The 17,601-nt window shown below is 39.2% G+C and overlaps 1 protein-coding gene across 1 annotated transcript in view; it reads right to left on the bottom strand.

The window, feature by feature from the left end:
- Window positions 1-1,270: 1,270 nt before the first annotated feature.
- The window catches only part of LOC104537770 (ensconsin-like), a 30,138-nt gene continuing 13,807 nt past the window's right edge, over window positions 1,271-17,601 (bottom strand). The window contains exons 7-19 of the mRNA XM_010180755.1: window positions 17,378-17,476; window positions 16,167-16,292; window positions 13,949-14,094; window positions 13,450-13,580; window positions 12,664-12,908; window positions 8,068-8,203; window positions 7,510-7,690; window positions 6,267-6,371; window positions 5,940-5,993; window positions 4,769-4,862; window positions 4,122-4,320; window positions 2,729-3,024; window positions 1,271-1,391 (exon numbers count right to left, since the gene is read on the bottom strand). Coding sequence (XP_010179057.1) covers window positions 2,757-3,024; window positions 4,122-4,320; window positions 4,769-4,862; window positions 5,940-5,993; window positions 6,267-6,371; window positions 7,510-7,690; window positions 8,068-8,203; window positions 12,664-12,908; window positions 13,450-13,580; window positions 13,949-14,094; window positions 16,167-16,292; window positions 17,378-17,476 — 1,784 coding nt within the window. The 3' untranslated portion in view covers window positions 1,271-1,391; window positions 2,729-2,756. The remainder of the gene's footprint in view (window positions 1,392-2,728; window positions 3,025-4,121; window positions 4,321-4,768; window positions 4,863-5,939; window positions 5,994-6,266; window positions 6,372-7,509; window positions 7,691-8,067; window positions 8,204-12,663; window positions 12,909-13,449; window positions 13,581-13,948; window positions 14,095-16,166; window positions 16,293-17,377; window positions 17,477-17,601) is intronic.

Raw genomic sequence — 17,601 nt, 5'->3', positions numbered from 1 at the left:
ACAGACCAGTCAACAAATAGTATCAGCACAGAAAAAATACCGGCATCTGTTTCATTAGAATGATTGTCTCTGCCAGAATGAAACAGCTATCATACAAAAATACATTTTTCCTTTTTTACCTAAGGCACTGCTCTAAAGTCTAAACCAGCTCTATTCTGAGTAGCGAACGCCAAGAGTAAGAAGGCCGAGGGTTTCCTATAACTGCGATGTCGAGGAAAGCACGTGTTTAGTTCCAACAACCACTGAAAACACAGCTGCCATTTGGATGATTCATTTGAATTGCAGTTATCAACTAATGGTTAATAGCAGGATTTGAGATCGCTATTCTTTACAGTAATAATCACTTATGCAGTATATCTGTTAGAAGAGACATAAGAAGACTGCATTATTACTTTTAGTAGCAATTTTCAGAAGACGCTTAGTTAATCTCTTTATGCTGTAAAAAGCCAGCAAGTTTAGGTTAAATAGATTACTTAATGCAGGCTTTAGGGGAAGGAAAAAAAACCCAACCATATATGCAGCTTGCAGCCACTGTTATAAGGCTAGAACAGGAGCGCTTACTTAGAATAATTAACATGAACAAAACACGACCTCAGTGGTCTAATACTGTTATGTACACAATAAAATAACAATTCCATGAGTGTAGATAAATAATTCAAAAGGAACACATTTTAAAAAGCATGACATGTTAAACTGCACTATGACAGACATTCTTGTACTCAACATTTTTGTAACATATTAGTGCATACGCTGTAAAATGGTTTCATGTTTACCAATAGATTAAAACGTGTTAGAGATGGTACAATACTGCATTTTGAAACTGCCAATACTTTCATATTAGAAAATGAGGAATTTTTCTTCTCCATTCAAAACTGAAGATGTTCGATTTTGCATTTTTAAATAGCAAAACCAAGTAACAGTGTTTTTCTAGAACATTAACAAGGGAGTTCAGCTTTATCGCACACTGAATGAGTCTTTTATTTCATCATGTGCCATGCTGGGAAAATGCAAAATGTGGCCAGAAGCTAACTGGGGCACCGCCAGTGACATGTTGCTGTACATGCTGATATGAAAAATTAGAAAAAAAGACTGAAACAGGTCACTGTAAGGTTTGTAAAAGGGAAACAAGTTGTATTTGAACAAGGAAATCTTATCTAACAACTAGCTGAACGGATGGAAAACAACACACAGCGCAATAGTTTCCCTGAAATGTTTCAAGGTGCAAATAAGTCTGTCATCCCTCCCCCTGGTGTTTTTTGTGTTTTTTTTCAAACTTGAAGATGGATAAAGGTAAACAAGCAGCTTTTCAAAACAAGGCCTTCGGTACTTGATAAAACACTGGATTACTGAAGTGCAATCAGATTATTTCCAGGTCTCTAGTGTTCACAGTTCTGTCCAAAGAGAAGAAAACATTTAACCATCATAACTGTGTGCATGCGACATACGCCTACCATCACTGTCAGGGTCTACACCCAGGGAGTGAGCACAGAACCACCTGGTTACTTGCAGTCCAAAATAGCGCAGTAGCTTTTCATTTTTTCATATACGAATATTAATTTTCAACATTCTGTACGTATTTTTAAACCATATTACGTCTAAACATTTTCAAGTTCAGAATTAAAAGGCAACACTTTCTTCACTAAAAAGTGAATTACTTTGATCAGAACAAAACGTGATCAGCAGAATCACATTAAATCTGTCTGCTCCCATGGCCCAATTAGTCGTGGCTTCAAAGGAAGTCTCAATAAGGCTATGTCGATGAGACTAAAGTTCACAAGACGCAGAGTGACAGAGGAGACTCAGGAAACAGTTCAGTCTAGAAAAGTACTACACTTTAATTAAAAAAAAGTGCTACACATCACTTGAAGAAAATGTGGATAGCAAGTCCTGTTTTTTTCACTACCATTCATTTCAACTGTTCATGCAGTCATTTCTCTCATGGAAAGAGATCTCCTGCTGTAAGTATGTCCATTTGGAGCTTAGCTCCATCACCAGAGAAGTTTAGTCTCAGGTAAACTAGCTTGCTGAAGCCTCTCTGACACACTATGCTATGCTGCATCAGGCTTCTCAAGTACATGTGGCTTCACACACAGCCTTGCTTCTTTTAGAAAATTCAGAATATTGTGTGTGCAGCTTTATTACTCCTCCCAAAATGTAACATAACCATCTATGGAGTTTAGGGTTGGTGTTACCCCCCCTCAGTGAAGTGAAAGGCTAATCTACAGTAAGTAGAGAAGACAGTTAATACCTTGCCAGATCCTGAAGAGACCTTGTAAGACCATGCAGGTCAGCATCAAAAAGTTACAGAACATGTCTAGGAGTGGAAAGGTCTTGTCTGTAGTTACATCAGACACCTTTTAACCTATTAGTATCTTCAAAAGTAACGTGCCATTTAAGTCATCTTAGAAGAAGCCTAAAATACAACAGATGGGCTTGAATGCTGGTAGGAGATACAGGAGCTTCACAAGGGCTTTGCTGTGTCTTTGGAAGAGCCTTAATGTTGGGCCTTAGCAGCTGTCTAGAGCAACTCCCTAAAAAGGCATCAGTACGTGACTCCTTTTGACAGAACACAAGTTACAAGCACTAAACGAAGCTTTCCCTCCAGTCTACACATTGTAAAAAGTGCCTTGAAAATAAGAAGCTGTAGTTAAGGCAAGGAGAATAAAATGCAAGTAAGTTAATTATCTAGCCAGAGGAAGAAACAGATAGGGAAATCAGCTTGGATTACCTGATGAAGCATCTATAGGTTTGGTCAATTAATTCAGTGCACCATCTTCCTCAAAAGCCAATTTGGGACTAGAAGGTATTGTAGCAGCATCATTCAAGTTTTGATTACAGTTACCAGCAGAGATGCTGTCCGAGCTCAGCTTGGTTGACTTAGAATGCACTCCAACGTCAATAAAGTCCTCAAAAGTCCATGAACCGGATTTTCCATTAAGATTCTGAATAAGTCCAATTGTATGATCAGCTTCATTAGCACCCAACTTCACTGAGTCATCGATGACCATTTCTTTTGCAGGATGGCTAGAAAAAAGGAGAATGGATACTTGCATTAAAATTTCTGGATGTTTAACCTTTAGATTCATTACAGGAGAGCCTGTAATTAGCAGTCTGCATATTCTGCAAAGCACTGAATATCCTGAAGGGCATTCCCAGACAAGCTACTCCAGCTGCCACGTGGGATCTCCCTCCAAGAGCCAATGAGGAAGAACAACTCACCAACATATACCCACTTTTTACTGTACTAATAGCTCTCAGGTAAGGTCTGAATCCAGAAATTCGATATAAGAAAGCAACAAGTTTTAGTAGTGTGCATTTTTCCTTTTTTCTCCAGTTTTCAAAACACAAAACCAAGCCTCAGAAGACCAGCAATATTTAAAACAGATTCAAAATCTAAACCCAAAGCAGAGTGACAAATTTTCATTCATTCTTAAGAAAATAATGAAAATGTCTTTATAGTCTGTCACTGGAAGAATGACATTAATTTATCATCACTTAAAGAAAAAAAAAAAAGACATCACAATGTAGTTTCTACATCATTGGCATTTAGATGAGCAAATGGAACAAGCATCAGAAAACAGATTTTCCACTAGTAGGTGGAAATGCTTTATGTTCAAGAAGATAAAATTTGAAATACTAAAACAAAATTCCCATTAAGCGAGGCTTTTGTGTTGTATCTGGTGTTTCAGCACAACTGTAACTATTCTAGAGCTTTCTGTAGGTTATTCTTCCTTTTCAGTGCTGTCCCCGTCCCTCTTGTTTAATGTTTTGGTAATGAGAAGGACTGCTAGCCATTTCAAGAGAAAAGATTCAAAGCCAATGCCATTCTTTTAAGTAACACTGCTGCACTGTGTCTCACCTCTTAACAAAGCCAGCACTGTCAACATGGTGCCATCTAAAAAAACCCTCACCCTGAACTAACCACCTCTGTGTGAAGCAGTAAACCGACAGCATGCACACACCACATGCCTGCAGCAAGCCAGAGTCATACTACAAAGCTAGCGGGGTGCAAAATTTGATGCAATGCTACATACAGCACGAAATTGAATTTAAACGTAGAGAGGGATTTCGTGACTGATGGATTACTGCTTTGACAGTAAAACAGCCACCTACAGACTCACCTGGAATCCTTTAATTCAGTAACATGTAGAGATCCCTCATCACTTTTAAAATCACCTCCATTCATAAATACTTCACTGGCCTTCAACTCTGACACATCTTGGTCTTCAGATTCGGTAGAGATCAAGCAATGCGCAGCCTCTAAACAACCCTCTGCCTCCCCCTTGACTTCTTGGGGTGAGTCAATGCCATTTAGCTTTTCTGATTGGGCGAGGTGGGGGGGAAAGAAAGAAAAAAGTTCTTCAGTTACAGAACTGCTATTCCAAATTAACAAAATAATTTTTTAAAAAATGACCCTTCCTAGCCAAAACTCGAGGCACGTGGCTTTTATAGAATAATTTCTCTATAGACAAGCTGCCTGTAACAACATGAAATTGTTTTTCATCTTTAAAAAGAAACTTTTAAAATGAAAACCTGCTGCCTGCATTTCACACTCAAATAATTTCTGCATTTAATAATTTTGACTGTTTCCTGTGGAACAGAACAAGCAATGATCTACTCTCTGTTCAAGCAGAGAGCATCCCTGGCATTTCTGGGACTTTTGTCTCAGACCATCCCAGTATTGCTAGGTGACTGACATTTTTAACAATGCTTAATCAACCCTGAGACACTGACTGCCACTTACACCTGACCCATTGGGTTTCCTTACCTGGTTGATCAGTCTTCTCAAGACCCAACTCTTCCTCCTCTTCAATATCATCTCCCTCAGTAGCCTCAGAGGCAGACTTCCCTTCATTCTGCAACTGAATTGCTGGAGTGTTATTCAGAATAACTCACTACCATGCAGCATTTCACAAATGGTTCAATAAAAGCTCCCATGCAGGACAATTCTGTGCCCAGCTAAGGTGATGCTAGTCCAGGGCTAATAGACAATCAGATCATCCAGCAACAACATGCTCTGCTGAGCCAGAGCGTGTAAAGGAATGTGCGGGACCACTTTCCATCTCCTGCTTATGAACTATTCCTGAGTTCCCTCCTCCCTCATTTCTCCAAGGCATGAGCTAAATATTGATTGATGTTCAGTCATATGAAGACTTTGAACTTTGAACGTTCAGAGAATGACTACTCCTACATATAACTGAAGAACTGTTTACAAGGTCAAGTAGCAACAGGACAAGGGCTAATGGTTTTAAACTAGAAAAGGGTAAATTTAGGTTGGATATTAGGAAGAAGTTCTTCAAAATGAGGGTGGCACATCACTAGAACAGGCTGCCCAGAGAGGTGGTGGAGGCCCCATCCCTGAAGATACTCAAGGCCAGGCTCCATGGGGCTGAGCAACCTGATCTGGTAACATTGTTCCAGCTCACTGCAGGGGGGTTGGACTGGATATCTTTAAAGGTCCCTTCCAACCCAATGCATTCTATGATAATGTGCATAATTTACCACAAAACCTAACTCACTATACTAACAAAAATAGAACCAGTTTTCTGTAGCCATCCAAGGGGCATCCAAGATTTGCTTTAGGCAAACAGATGAAGCCAAGAATTAAAAGTTTTCTGGGGAAAAATAGCCCCAGCAGAATGCATACAGGTCATGAAAAAAATCCTTCAATAACGAGTGGTTTTTTTAACCAATCTGCAAGTGATAACACCAATCACATTGTCTCTTGAACAAAAAGTAATAAAACAAAATCTGGTCAGAAAAAGCAAAGCAAAATTTATGCAATGGGAAGCTACTAAAAATTATTCTGGTGCACCAGAACCTTGCACTTCACATGGAAGCCAGATTGTGTAAGGATAACACAGGAAGACAGGAGACAAGGCAAAGCCTTATCTGGGAAGAGCCCATTCTGTCATTATGTGTATAAAGAGATAAAGTACCTTTGATTCATTTTGATCTGACTTTCGTGTCCTTTTCATTATTTCTTCAATTCTCTGTTAAAACAAGGAAAATATTTGCAATGACGCACAGAGCTTTATATTTCAGCATTCTGGTTTTCATTTTTATCAATCCTAATATGTCTTCCTAATTCATAAATTTACTACTTTTTTCCCTCCACCATTTTTAAAGCTCACAAGCCAGAATTGACTTTTAAAAAAGAACACACTACTTCTATTTAAATGCATTTGAGACCATTTGCCTGTTCAGTTTAACACCTCAACCACTAGTTTAGGCTGAGAAACCTCTCTGCTTTCAAAACAGGATACCTTTTTCCTTTCAAGCCTTTCCTGCATATTTTGCTGCATAATTCTCTCTCTTTCCAGCCGCTGTCTTTCAGCCTCTTCTTGAGCTTTTGCTTCAGCTTCTTCTCTCTGAAAATAAAACAAAAAGAAGTCCACAACTCATTCCCAGAGTCAAAAGCAGAGTTGTCACAGACATTCTGGTTCAACAGACAGGAGTATCAGACAATCACTATTCAATATTCCCCCACATTGCAGCTAAATGTCAATTACCCAGCTACCAACATGAAACATACATTACGATGGTATTCAGAAAGTGATCTGAAAAGAAAAACTATGCATAGTGCATGGCTGTACTATGATAAGGCAAATGCTCTGGACGTTGTTGAGCTACTCAGGGTTCAAACTATACTTCAGGATGAAGATTTGTCTAAGAAAGATAATTTATGAAGTAACAAGACAGCAATGTGGCAGGGTTAACTTAAAAATCTTGGGAGTCAGGTATTACTACCAAGATACTTGGTGCTGAGCATCTTCTGTCCCTTCTATCCCAGGAAATCTTTTCCAGTATGTTTGGAAAGAAGACAGAAGCGTAGTTAACACTGAGTAATTGTCATAAACTTAAACAAGCTTTTAAAGAAACATTCAGACAGATGTCAATGCTATCCTTAAGATACAGCTCTTTAAAACACACAGAAATTGATTGTAAAACTGCTTTAATTTTCACAAGTCAACTCATTCAAAGAAAGTCCAATTTCTGCAAAACAGCTTCCTTCAGTTAGAAGCATGCCTTTGTAAAGGAAGGCAGATAATGAGCTGTGGGACCCAATTTAGCAAAAACAGACCTAGAAACACCACCAATCTTTCTTTTAAAGGAACTGGAGCAAGCCAGATGACTTTCCAGACAGACCACCACATTATAATCTGTAGAAATAAGCCGGTAAAGTGGGCTGAATATAAACATTTTACGTATGCAAAATAGCATCCCACATGGCTAAAAAAATTTCAAAATATCTCCTTCTGCCACACACTTGAATTTATCAGATGTTGGGGAAAAAAAAAATCAGAAATCACATAGACTAGGGCAAAGAAGGAACTTCAAGACATTCTCAAATCCACCTTGGACAGGATGCACTCTGCTTTACATCATTCCTGACAGAGATTTGTCAAAACTGTTCTGTGAAAAAAAAATAAAATCAAAGGTAACCTCCTCAAAAAGACTTCAGCAGCTTGTATGAGGAACACAGTTGGAGCCTACAGATGAGCACACCTGGTGTTGAAGTTCTGCAAGTTTCTCCTGCTCTTCCTGTTCTCTGCGGATCCTCTCCTCTTCAGCCTGTCTTTGTTGCTCTTCATAACCCAGGCTCTTTTCCTCCTCCTGTTTGCAGAGCTCCTCCTCCCGTCGTGCCTTTTCCTCAATTGCTCTCTTGGCCATTTCTTCCTCTCTGATTCTAGTGTTTGCAAGACTCAGATTACTGACTGGATATTTCTTTCTTTAAAAGTGTGCGTGCGCATGAGACAGACCAGGAAAGCAAGAAGTTCTAAGTTACCCGATCACAGAATAACTGCGTAAAGGTACTTCTGGATGTGGATTTACAAATGCCACCGTCCAGACCCATCAAAGGAACTATGCATTACATATATACTGAGATACAGATTAATGATACACACAGCAACCTGTCCCATCTCTAACAGTGCTAGTGCCTGTCTCTACTTCAGAAACTGCATTAAGATTGACAGGAACTTTGAATTAAAGCTTAGGAAACAGATACAGCTGGAGTGCCCACCCCACCACTAAAAGCAGCCCTTCCCTCTCCTGAATTGTTACCTTTCCTCTTCCTGTCTCTGAATTCTTTCTTCGTCTTCACGCTCTCTTTGCTCCCGCGCTAGACGTCGTTTCTCTGCCAAGATTTTAGCAGCCTCTTCAGCTGTGGTGGTCCCTGCTACTGTTTTGCTACCTGATTCTGAAAAGGTTAAAAGAAACTGCTGGTAAAAAGTCTCAGTAATGTAATTTTAAGAAAAGACGTTATCACTGTGAGATGAGATTTTTCTCTTGGTCAACTGACCTACTATCTCTTCTATCAGTGCTCACCACTCAGCAAGCATATCCTGTATCTAAAGGCCCACAAGAGCCAAAGGGGAGTCCTAAACAGATGTAAAGTGGAATAATAACAACCCATTTCAACTACACTGATCCAGCCATATTCCAGATGACAGTTAGTCTCCAATTACCATAGTACTTAAAAACACATTTCTGAAAAGATATGTTTATTCTATAACACTTACAAACACTTAAAAGAAAATGGAAAAAAAATACTGCTTTAAGAAATAGACGTTCTTCTAATAAAACTAATTTTACTTACATAAATAATAAATTAACATAAAAAAAACCCAACCACCCTTGCCATCCAGTTGCTCTCAATATATACTGAAAGAACTCTGATTTTTATAGCAGTTATTCCCACTCTCTAGAAATATTGCTGTTTGAATGTGACTAAAGAACTCATCATCTGAACATTCAGAGAATTAGCTCTTGGTGTCAGTAGAGCAATTGCATCATAATGTAGGTGAGGACCTGCCTGTCCTCATTGTAATATTTCAGAAATCAGCACTGTATGTTTGCTTAACATTTATAAAGCCTTCAAGCCAAGGTAATTTTAATGAACAGCGACATCAGGGTTTGATCAGTTATTCTGCTTCTGACCTAAAGACAAATCACTCAAAACACAATGCCATCATTAGGAACTTTAATACCTGAAAAGCTGCTTAAACCCCATGGACACGTAATTACTACCTGCAGCTGTAGGGCCTAATTACACAGAATACACTGTCAGCAGCTGAATCATGGCAGTGTTTGGTGCATAAAAACTGTTCTCGGAGTCCTAGGAAAAGCATTCCAGCACTGACGGGGTGCAGTCACAGAGAAGTTTTCTAACCTTTAGATTTGTCCAATGCTGAAAAAAGAGGCAGCTCCCCAGGATGCATATGGTGTCTCATTTGGGCAAAAACGCAACCATGTCAGTGCAAACATCATCAGCCACAACACTTGCAATGTGAACTGAGGCCAAAGGGGTGCTCCTCCTCCTCATCCCTGAGCAGGAAAGATCAGTCCTCTGATGTTCTAAGAACCATGAGCAGGATCTGCCTACTTGAGACTTGCATGTACTAAGTGCTTTTCTTCCTATATTCTGTAATGTTTTTTTTTTAATTAAAGAAAAGGTGGGAGGTTTCACTTACTGTTGCCAGTATACAACCATGAAGAAATCAAAATGCCTCTTTTCTCCTCTACCACTTGAGTGTCTTGCCAGTTTAGACTAGTCACTCTTGACAGCCAGCAGAGGCCATCTTCTGTCGTGTACTTGCACAGCAATCAGCGCAACAGTCCTATTTTAATGCCACTGGAATTTCACTTGTATTAAAATTGGTTGACATTTAATGGCAGGTTTAACCTATTTCTCCTCCCTCAAAATTGACGCTAAACAACTTTGTTCTCAGCAAGAAGCCTAAAGGTTTCAGGGTTATAGCATGATAATGACAATTTGAAATATGATCAATATCTGGTATTGAAAACAACAGAAGAATATTAGTCATAAAGATTCAGAACACCACAGATATGGAAACAGCAAGGAGCATAAAAACAAAAGAGAGGATAGGAGACCCCAAGTCTATGGGGGACCTCCCCACTGCATTTACACTTTTGAAGCTTTATTCATGTTTTTCATATGGTTACTTCAATAGTGCTTTCTTCAGCATGCACCCCTCGTGCAGTTTATTTCCATGGGATAGGACACAAGATTTCCCCACATGACTGCTAACGTGCCTTAAGAAGATTCCTCCAGCGTTTTATACTCTGCTCCATTTTCCTTGCAATCCCACTTAAAACTGTCTTTTTCCCAAAGGACGTTTTTGTGATGGAAGGGGAAAGAGGAAAACAAGCAAGAGAAATGTCTCAAAGCAATTGTAAAATGCATCTACAGGACTGACACCTGATCTGTTGGCCTTACTTAATTCTAGCCTGTGGTTTAGGAGCAAAGAGGCACTACTAAGCCAAAGAGGTACCTGGAGCCGAAGAGGAACTTTAGGCAGTTCCTGTTCAGCAGTATTTGGTTTCCAACTGAGTACAAGGATGCAGAAGATCTGCAACATGTAAAGAGATGGAAGTTGAACCTCCTCCTTTTCTCCCACTAATCTGTAATTCCTTTTAGAGATGCATATTACACAGATCTGCTATGTGAAGAAAAGCTGGTGTCAGTTCCTTACTGGACTGCTATTTTCCAGTATGACACCACAAACACAAATGCACTTGTGTTGTAGTATTAGCTGGATGGAGGGAAGATTCCAAGACATTTCGAGGCAATTCATTTATTCATAATGAATCTAGGAATCATATCCCAAAGCCTTCAGTACCCGCATACAAAGAAGTGAGGCTCCATGATAGTTTATTACCTATCATCATGCATAAGGTGAGAGCTCATGAAGGAGCACTTCTTATGCTTAAAGTTGAAACAAGCCTTTTAACTCTCAGAGAAGACGTGAAAGGCTACCGGCAGAAATGACAACTGCTCCGAGTCACTGAAAAAAAAAAAGTGTTTAACTGCAAGACAGTATATTTTAGTAGGAAGACACAAAAAAACAAGAGAAAAAATTTGACTGCTGTCAGCAACAGGCAACCAAGTTCAGTTTGAAGGAGAAGAGATGGTATGAAGATACAAGTACACAAAGCTGAAATTCAGGTGAACCTACAAGACCTAGAGACTGATTTGCCACATGCCGTTAATTGCTGCATTCTGACTTCAGAAGCTGGAATTTGGTATTGCACCAACCCACAGGAAGAACAGATGTTTAAAATGAAAATTACATTGAAAATTGAAAGCGACTTTTTCTTTTTAAGAACAAAGATTTTTGTCTCACTTAGCAACATTGCCGTGTGCCAAAACATTCAAAGAGATAAACGAAATAATCTCTAGGTTGAGGAACATGGCCACTGTTTCCTTATCTTATGTGTCAAAGAGCTTCCCCTAGCCCCACTGTGAACCACTAGAAAGATTACTAGCTTGAAGATCAGCAATAAAATAAAATGGAATCAGATAAGCTGGGCTAATTCAGTTCCAGAAGTCAGTGTGGAGAGGAGCCAGATGGAGCATTCAAGGAACAAGGAATTGTGTTCTTGTTCCTGTACAACTGGAAGATACAGAAACAGGACACGTTACGGAGGTTTCAACCAAATGACGACATTGATTACAACTGATTATGACCCTCTAAGGCACGCAAGGTATTTATCACAGTAATGTAGCACATCAAGGGATGGACATTCTGACTGCAATGACGAATGATGTGACACTGAAGATGGATGTGCAACTTCATACAAAGATCCACATTTGACTACAACATTCAGGCTTCCTTCTAGAGGAACATATGCTCAAAGAACTGTACCATAAATGAGTTCTTCAGCTAACACTATTTCACATCCAACATTGAGCAGTGTTGGGAAGAGCCTCAGAAATAGGACAACCGCAGCAGCTGAGGAATGAATGCACAACAGGAATCATACATGCAGTAACGTGCAACAAGCATATGTTCCCACTTACCTTGTGTCTGAAGGACTTTCACCCCCAGTACTGCCCACTGGCTGTAGTTTAAACTCCAGAGATCCCTTCTTTTCCTTTTAAGTCTCCCCTAAGTCGTTCTCCACAGAGAAGTCCCTGACAGACCTCCTCAGAAGGCTCTCCCAGATTCTGTTCTGGAGATGGCAGATGGCATTCTTCCAGTCAGAGGGACAGAGGCTGTGCTTGCTTGACACAATGGAGAGGACTAGGAGACTAATTGCTTATCCAGTGTATGGCTCTCCTTCATCTACCAAGATAATTTCTCAGTGTGACCCGTGCACTGATCACTTCTTCCTGAGGCAGCAATGATTACATATTCACAGGGATCAAGACCGAGGCAGCAGTCTAGCTTTGCGAAAACTGGCTCTCAGACTGTGATGCACTAATAGCTGATTTCTTCCTCCAAGCAGGTCTTGCTCTACACAAGCAATTTTAAGAACTACCAACTGGACTGAAAGACCTTTGTATAGTTTAACTATTGACTGTGCAAACCTAAGCTAATAGATCCCTCATCTAATGTGGCTAAAGTTCAAAAGGCAAACAGGATTTCTGCTTTTCTTAAAATTATAGCACAAGCAATAATATTGAAAGCTCTTGATTTAAATCTCCAAGTCAAACCAACCACCTACTGCACTAAAATCCACAACCAAAAGTTACACCATGTAAAACTGTTGTATAAATAATCAGCAATGAACAGCTTCCGCCTTAAAGCATCCTACCCTCCAGTGGTCTGCCTCATGAACGAATTTTTTCACCAGTCCTAGCACACACTGGAGATGACTTGAATAAGAGTGTGCCAGTCACTGAGAAACACTCACCTTCTTTGGTCTTTGTGCTAGCTGCTACCACATCCCTGTCCAAGGCTGGTGAAGCACCTTGCTCTTGTCCTGTACCTTCTGTGCTCTTATCCTTTGGTTTGCTCTCTACTTCAGTTTTCTTTTTGGTAATGTTTATAACACCTGGTGTGAGAGGTGGACGTTGGATGGGTGCTGGTTTAGAGACTGGAGTAGGAGATGGTGGCCTTTGTTTTGATACACTAGGAGAAGGTGGGCGAGTCTTTTGTCTGTTGAAATAAAGAATGTATTTCAAAGCTAACATGGAAAACCTTGGACACACAACGAAGGACAGTCTACTTTCGTTAGTTTATGTTACATACTTCACTATTAAAAATGAATCCACCCACAAACTACTGGTGGCTTCCTCATAAAACTCAAAGTCAGGATCCTAAAATACCCTGGGTAGCTGGACTCAATACTTGTGGGCTACCATCAAAACAGATTTGCTAGCCCAGATCTCCGTTTACTCTGCATCAAGGATGAACCCTGTGACTCCAATCCAAGGAACTTCTTACACTAATATAGGCATATCAGCATATTCAGAAGCTTGCATGCTTCCTGTTGGTTTTACTGCACAGACTGTACAGAAAACCATTGTGTATTTTGTCTGCACAAAAGAGACAAAGGTTCAAGCAAGAGTGAAGTCCTTATGTGTATAAACAGAGCATAGCATAGGTCATCCAAATTTTAACAGCACAGCTGTCTTGAGACATGAAACTGCCTTCACTTTGCTCTGAATCAAAGAAGGAATCTAGCCTGGACACATACCTGATTGTAGAAGGTGATGGAGGACGCTTCACCAAATTAGCAGGAGAAGGGGATCTTCTACGGGCAGACATAGATGGTGAGGGAGGGCGTTTTAACCCAGCACCTGGGGATGTTTTTTCCATCTCTGATTTCTAAGAAGATAGACAAAAAGTAAAATAATGCTCACTCTCTAGAAGGCATTACAGGTGGAGGTGCTGCTACAACAACATACACTTTCCAACAAGATGTACTTTACATTTCCTTTATGTTCCAAAACACAGACAGCCAATATGTACCTAAATTACAATTTTGGGAACCACAAACAGCAAACAGTATGCAGGTAAGATACCAGAGAGATTAAAGACCATAAAATCCCAATTTGATTTCAATACTGTGTTTTTTAAGCAAATGCTAGTAAACATTTCAATAAGCAAGCAAACTGTTGAAACAGGATCCCATCCCGAGATGTTCCAAACCCCCACATTAATACAAAACTAATTCCTGTGTATTTTCAACACACCTGGGTTGAATCTGGTGAACTTGCATCTGATGAAGATACAGAGGACTTCAATCTGTCGATGCTATGACTGCGCACGGGCACTTTAGGAGTTGGGACTGGGGAACTGATGGAACTGGCTGAAGCTGAACGAGGACAGAGGTGAGAATCTATAAAAGTTAGGAATTTGACAAGACAAAACAAGAAGCAAGTGCACAGCATAAGAACAGGAGAAAAGGAAGAGAGAGAAAGAAAGAAAGATTGTGTGTGTTAGAAACTGTACAGAGAAACGCCACAGGCAGTGCACACTGCAATGGGTCACAGACACAGACACCACCACCACACGATTAGTACTTTGGAAGCAACAGCACCAAAAATAAAACCATTCTGAAAGCAGCGGTCTGGAGTAGATAAAAATAAAATGCTTTTCCAAACAATCTCCAAGTATGCAATACACCAGGGTTACTTTAATTTTAGTCAAGTGGCATCTAATCACAAATACTTCAGTTTTAATGGCTTAGCATCTTTCTTTACAAGTTCTTTATGACAGAGTCTAATTTTAAGCATGTTTTCCCCATACTCTAGGAGGAAATCGTCCTTCTTTTCAAAGAGTAGTTATACAGCAGAAATTTAGGAATCTGAGGATTACTTTACAAACTTTTCTTGTGAAATAAGCATTTTTGCAACATTATTTTATTCTACTTTCTACCCTTTAATAGTATATACGTGCACCCTTTATTCACAGTAGCAAATCAAAGTAGATGGTGTAAAAGAAACCTATCAAGAGAAAAAGGTCAACTCTTAAACTACAACACTGTAAAAATGACCCAAAACACCACTCTCTTCATCCATAAGATAATGAAAGAAATTGTAACTTCTGTTTTTTCACTAACATAATTGTAGCTGGATAAGCACACACAGATGTAAAAATCTACTTTTGAAACTAGAGATTGGATTTTTCTACAGCCTGAATAAATTGTGACAGATGCCAGCATTTACTTTTGGAACTTTACGGAAAATACATTTTATTTTTATATTTCAGCATTTGTGCAAGGAGAACTGCATTCTGCTTGTGCATAGTTTGTGCTAAAGTACAGGTATTTCTTACTGAAATGAAGAAAGTACCTCTAAGCAAACTGATAAAAATTTAAAATTTATCCTTAATTCAGCAGTAGTGAATAAGTCACATGCTGTCAGTAACAGTGAAAAAGATGGTATTTCCCACATGATATGAACTGAAATATTCATGGTAAAATAAAAGTGGCACATAGATAGGTGTGCAAAAATATGACCCCTGACTACACACTAAAAAAATTAAGAACTGATTATTACACAAGGGGAGCAGTGTAGAAATGTCACCATTATCAACAAGGACCAAGGTAAGTGGCATAAGATAAAAAAGATGGAAGAACATACTTCAGAGGAAACAAGCAAAACTGGGAACACAAGTTGTAACATAAGAGAAAGGACTCCACATTTGTTCCTGATATGCATTCACTGGGGCATTCTTACAACCAATAACATTGTAAGACATGTGGGAATGCAGCTAGGGTTTGCCCATGATGTAGACATTCCTGTGCTAGTACTAAGTTAAGGCACAATGTGGGCTTACCAGCTCAGTCTGGACCAGCATAAAAGTATATGAGCCAGCCAGGGTTTCTTTACAGTATCTTCTCCTTCTAGTATGCCTCTACTCCTACAACCAGCCTGAGTGAAGCCAGCTCATGGCTCCCTGCATTTATGTTAAGTCAACTCTTCGTCATACTCCTACAAGAGTTTCTCCCCTCTGAAGAAATGAAGGTTTTGCACTTATTCCTTTCAGTCTCCTTTGACATTACATGCTTGCTGGGTTTCCCCCCCTTCCATTCATTTCCTAGCACTGTTCTCCGAGCAGTATCTCTCAGATTCACTTAAGGGTACACCCAAATGCAGATCTCTGGCAGTTAAAAAGAATCCAAACAAACCATAAACGAACATCAGCATCTGGTTCTCTGCAGAGCAAGTAAACTGGCACTAGTTTAAAGGCCAGTACTATTTTATGGTTTCGTAAAGTAAACATGCAACATAGCATATGAATTGGTTATTACTGACCACAGAAAATACTGGATAAGTAGCATTATACAAAACCATATATTAACTGTCCAGTTCATACTTAAGTGTAGCACAGTTAGTGACTACCATGTAAGTTCTTGCTTGAAGAGCAACTGCATAAAACTTCCAGGCTTTGCTGCCCTCCTGTTACCTGAGGGATCTTGTCCATCAGCCGACAATGTAGCAGCACTTTTACTCCTAGCTAAGGAGGCCTGTGTGGGGGCGAGGAGGCGACTGATTACACTACTGTCCAGAGGACTGAGCTGGGAGCGACGAGCTAAATGATGGGAACAAATCAAAAGGATCCAACATGAAATCGTATAATGAAAAAGACAAGCAGTACAAAGCAAAGGAGGTTTTTAAGCACTGTTGCAAATCATAAGTTTTGGAAGAGAAATACGGAAGTCACGGAGAGGGAAATCCAAACCAATAGCACAGAAGGGTTAAATATGGCAATTTCTTATGTTCCACTTGTCCTTGGTTTGCTCAATACTAATAATTTTCATGTGCGAAGACTGACATGAGTACAACAGAGATGAATGCTGAAGTCAGTCAAAATATGCTTATTTTTTGACCCAGAGTTATATTCTCTAGATTACAGACATAATAAACAGACATAATAAACAGAAGACTTGCAAGTCAAAGCAAATGGTTATTGTCAGGCATCATTTGCACATACAAATTCACATGGACAGCACCCATCATCCTCCCATACAGGAAAGATTCTGAAGCAGAATATCATTTTCACTGTTGGCAATATCTGCTAAAAAGGAAAGTTTCAGAATTGTTAGCTAAAAGGAAAAACACGTTAGAAAAGTTGCTAGCCTTCAGCTTTAGAAGAGTTCCTAGAAAAGAGATGTTTGTAACCTAGTGAGGAATATACACAGACTAGCAGAGACTGAAGTGAGAACAGGTTTCCTTCTTCATGTGCATGCACAAAGTTTAGGCCAGCAGCAGGAACAGAGAATTTGCTTTGAAACTGAATAATGAAAGAGAGCTTAAAAAGCAAAGGTAAGATTTAGCTGAAGAGTGAACATATCAGTGACATTTTTACTATATCTTACATTTAAACCTACCAGTTTTCAAATAAATCTCAATCTCTCAAGCAAAGAGATATTTTGCTATCTACTTTCAGTGCCATTAAGAAAAATCAAAGTCCTACTTACAGGATTTCTTTTTTTTGTCCAAAGGAAGAAATTTAATCTTTACTATTTACACTTTTATCTTTACCACTGGATAACTAAAATGACATCAAAAAAGTCCTAAAAGTTTAAGAATCAAGGAAACTAGTGAAAGTAAGCCTATCCGAACTTTACTATGAATGGCTTTAAAAAGAAATACTCAGCTTTAGGAAACAACCACCTGGTTTTTCTTCCTTTTTCAATTTTTCTAGTTCTGGAGAGGACTGGGGTTTACTACTCATTCTATTCAAAGATGTGCTCCTCTTCTTTTCTGTTCCTCCTGGAGACCAAGCGTAAGGAAGATTATTTTTAACAAGATATTTATATAAATAATTTTCTAAATTATTAAATTAAAGCCATTTGCTTTTGCCAAGAAATCACCTAAAATCACCGATCTATCATTAA

This window comes from Mesitornis unicolor, unplaced genomic scaffold (genome assembly GCF_000695765.1).
Source record: "Mesitornis unicolor isolate BGI_N332 unplaced genomic scaffold, ASM69576v1 scaffold41963, whole genome shotgun sequence".
In the NCBI taxonomy this organism is placed as follows: domain Eukaryota; kingdom Metazoa; phylum Chordata; class Aves; order Mesitornithiformes; family Mesitornithidae; genus Mesitornis; species Mesitornis unicolor.
The sequence above is the reverse complement of the archived record's forward strand: the minus strand, read 5'-3'. Positions and strand labels throughout refer to the sequence as shown.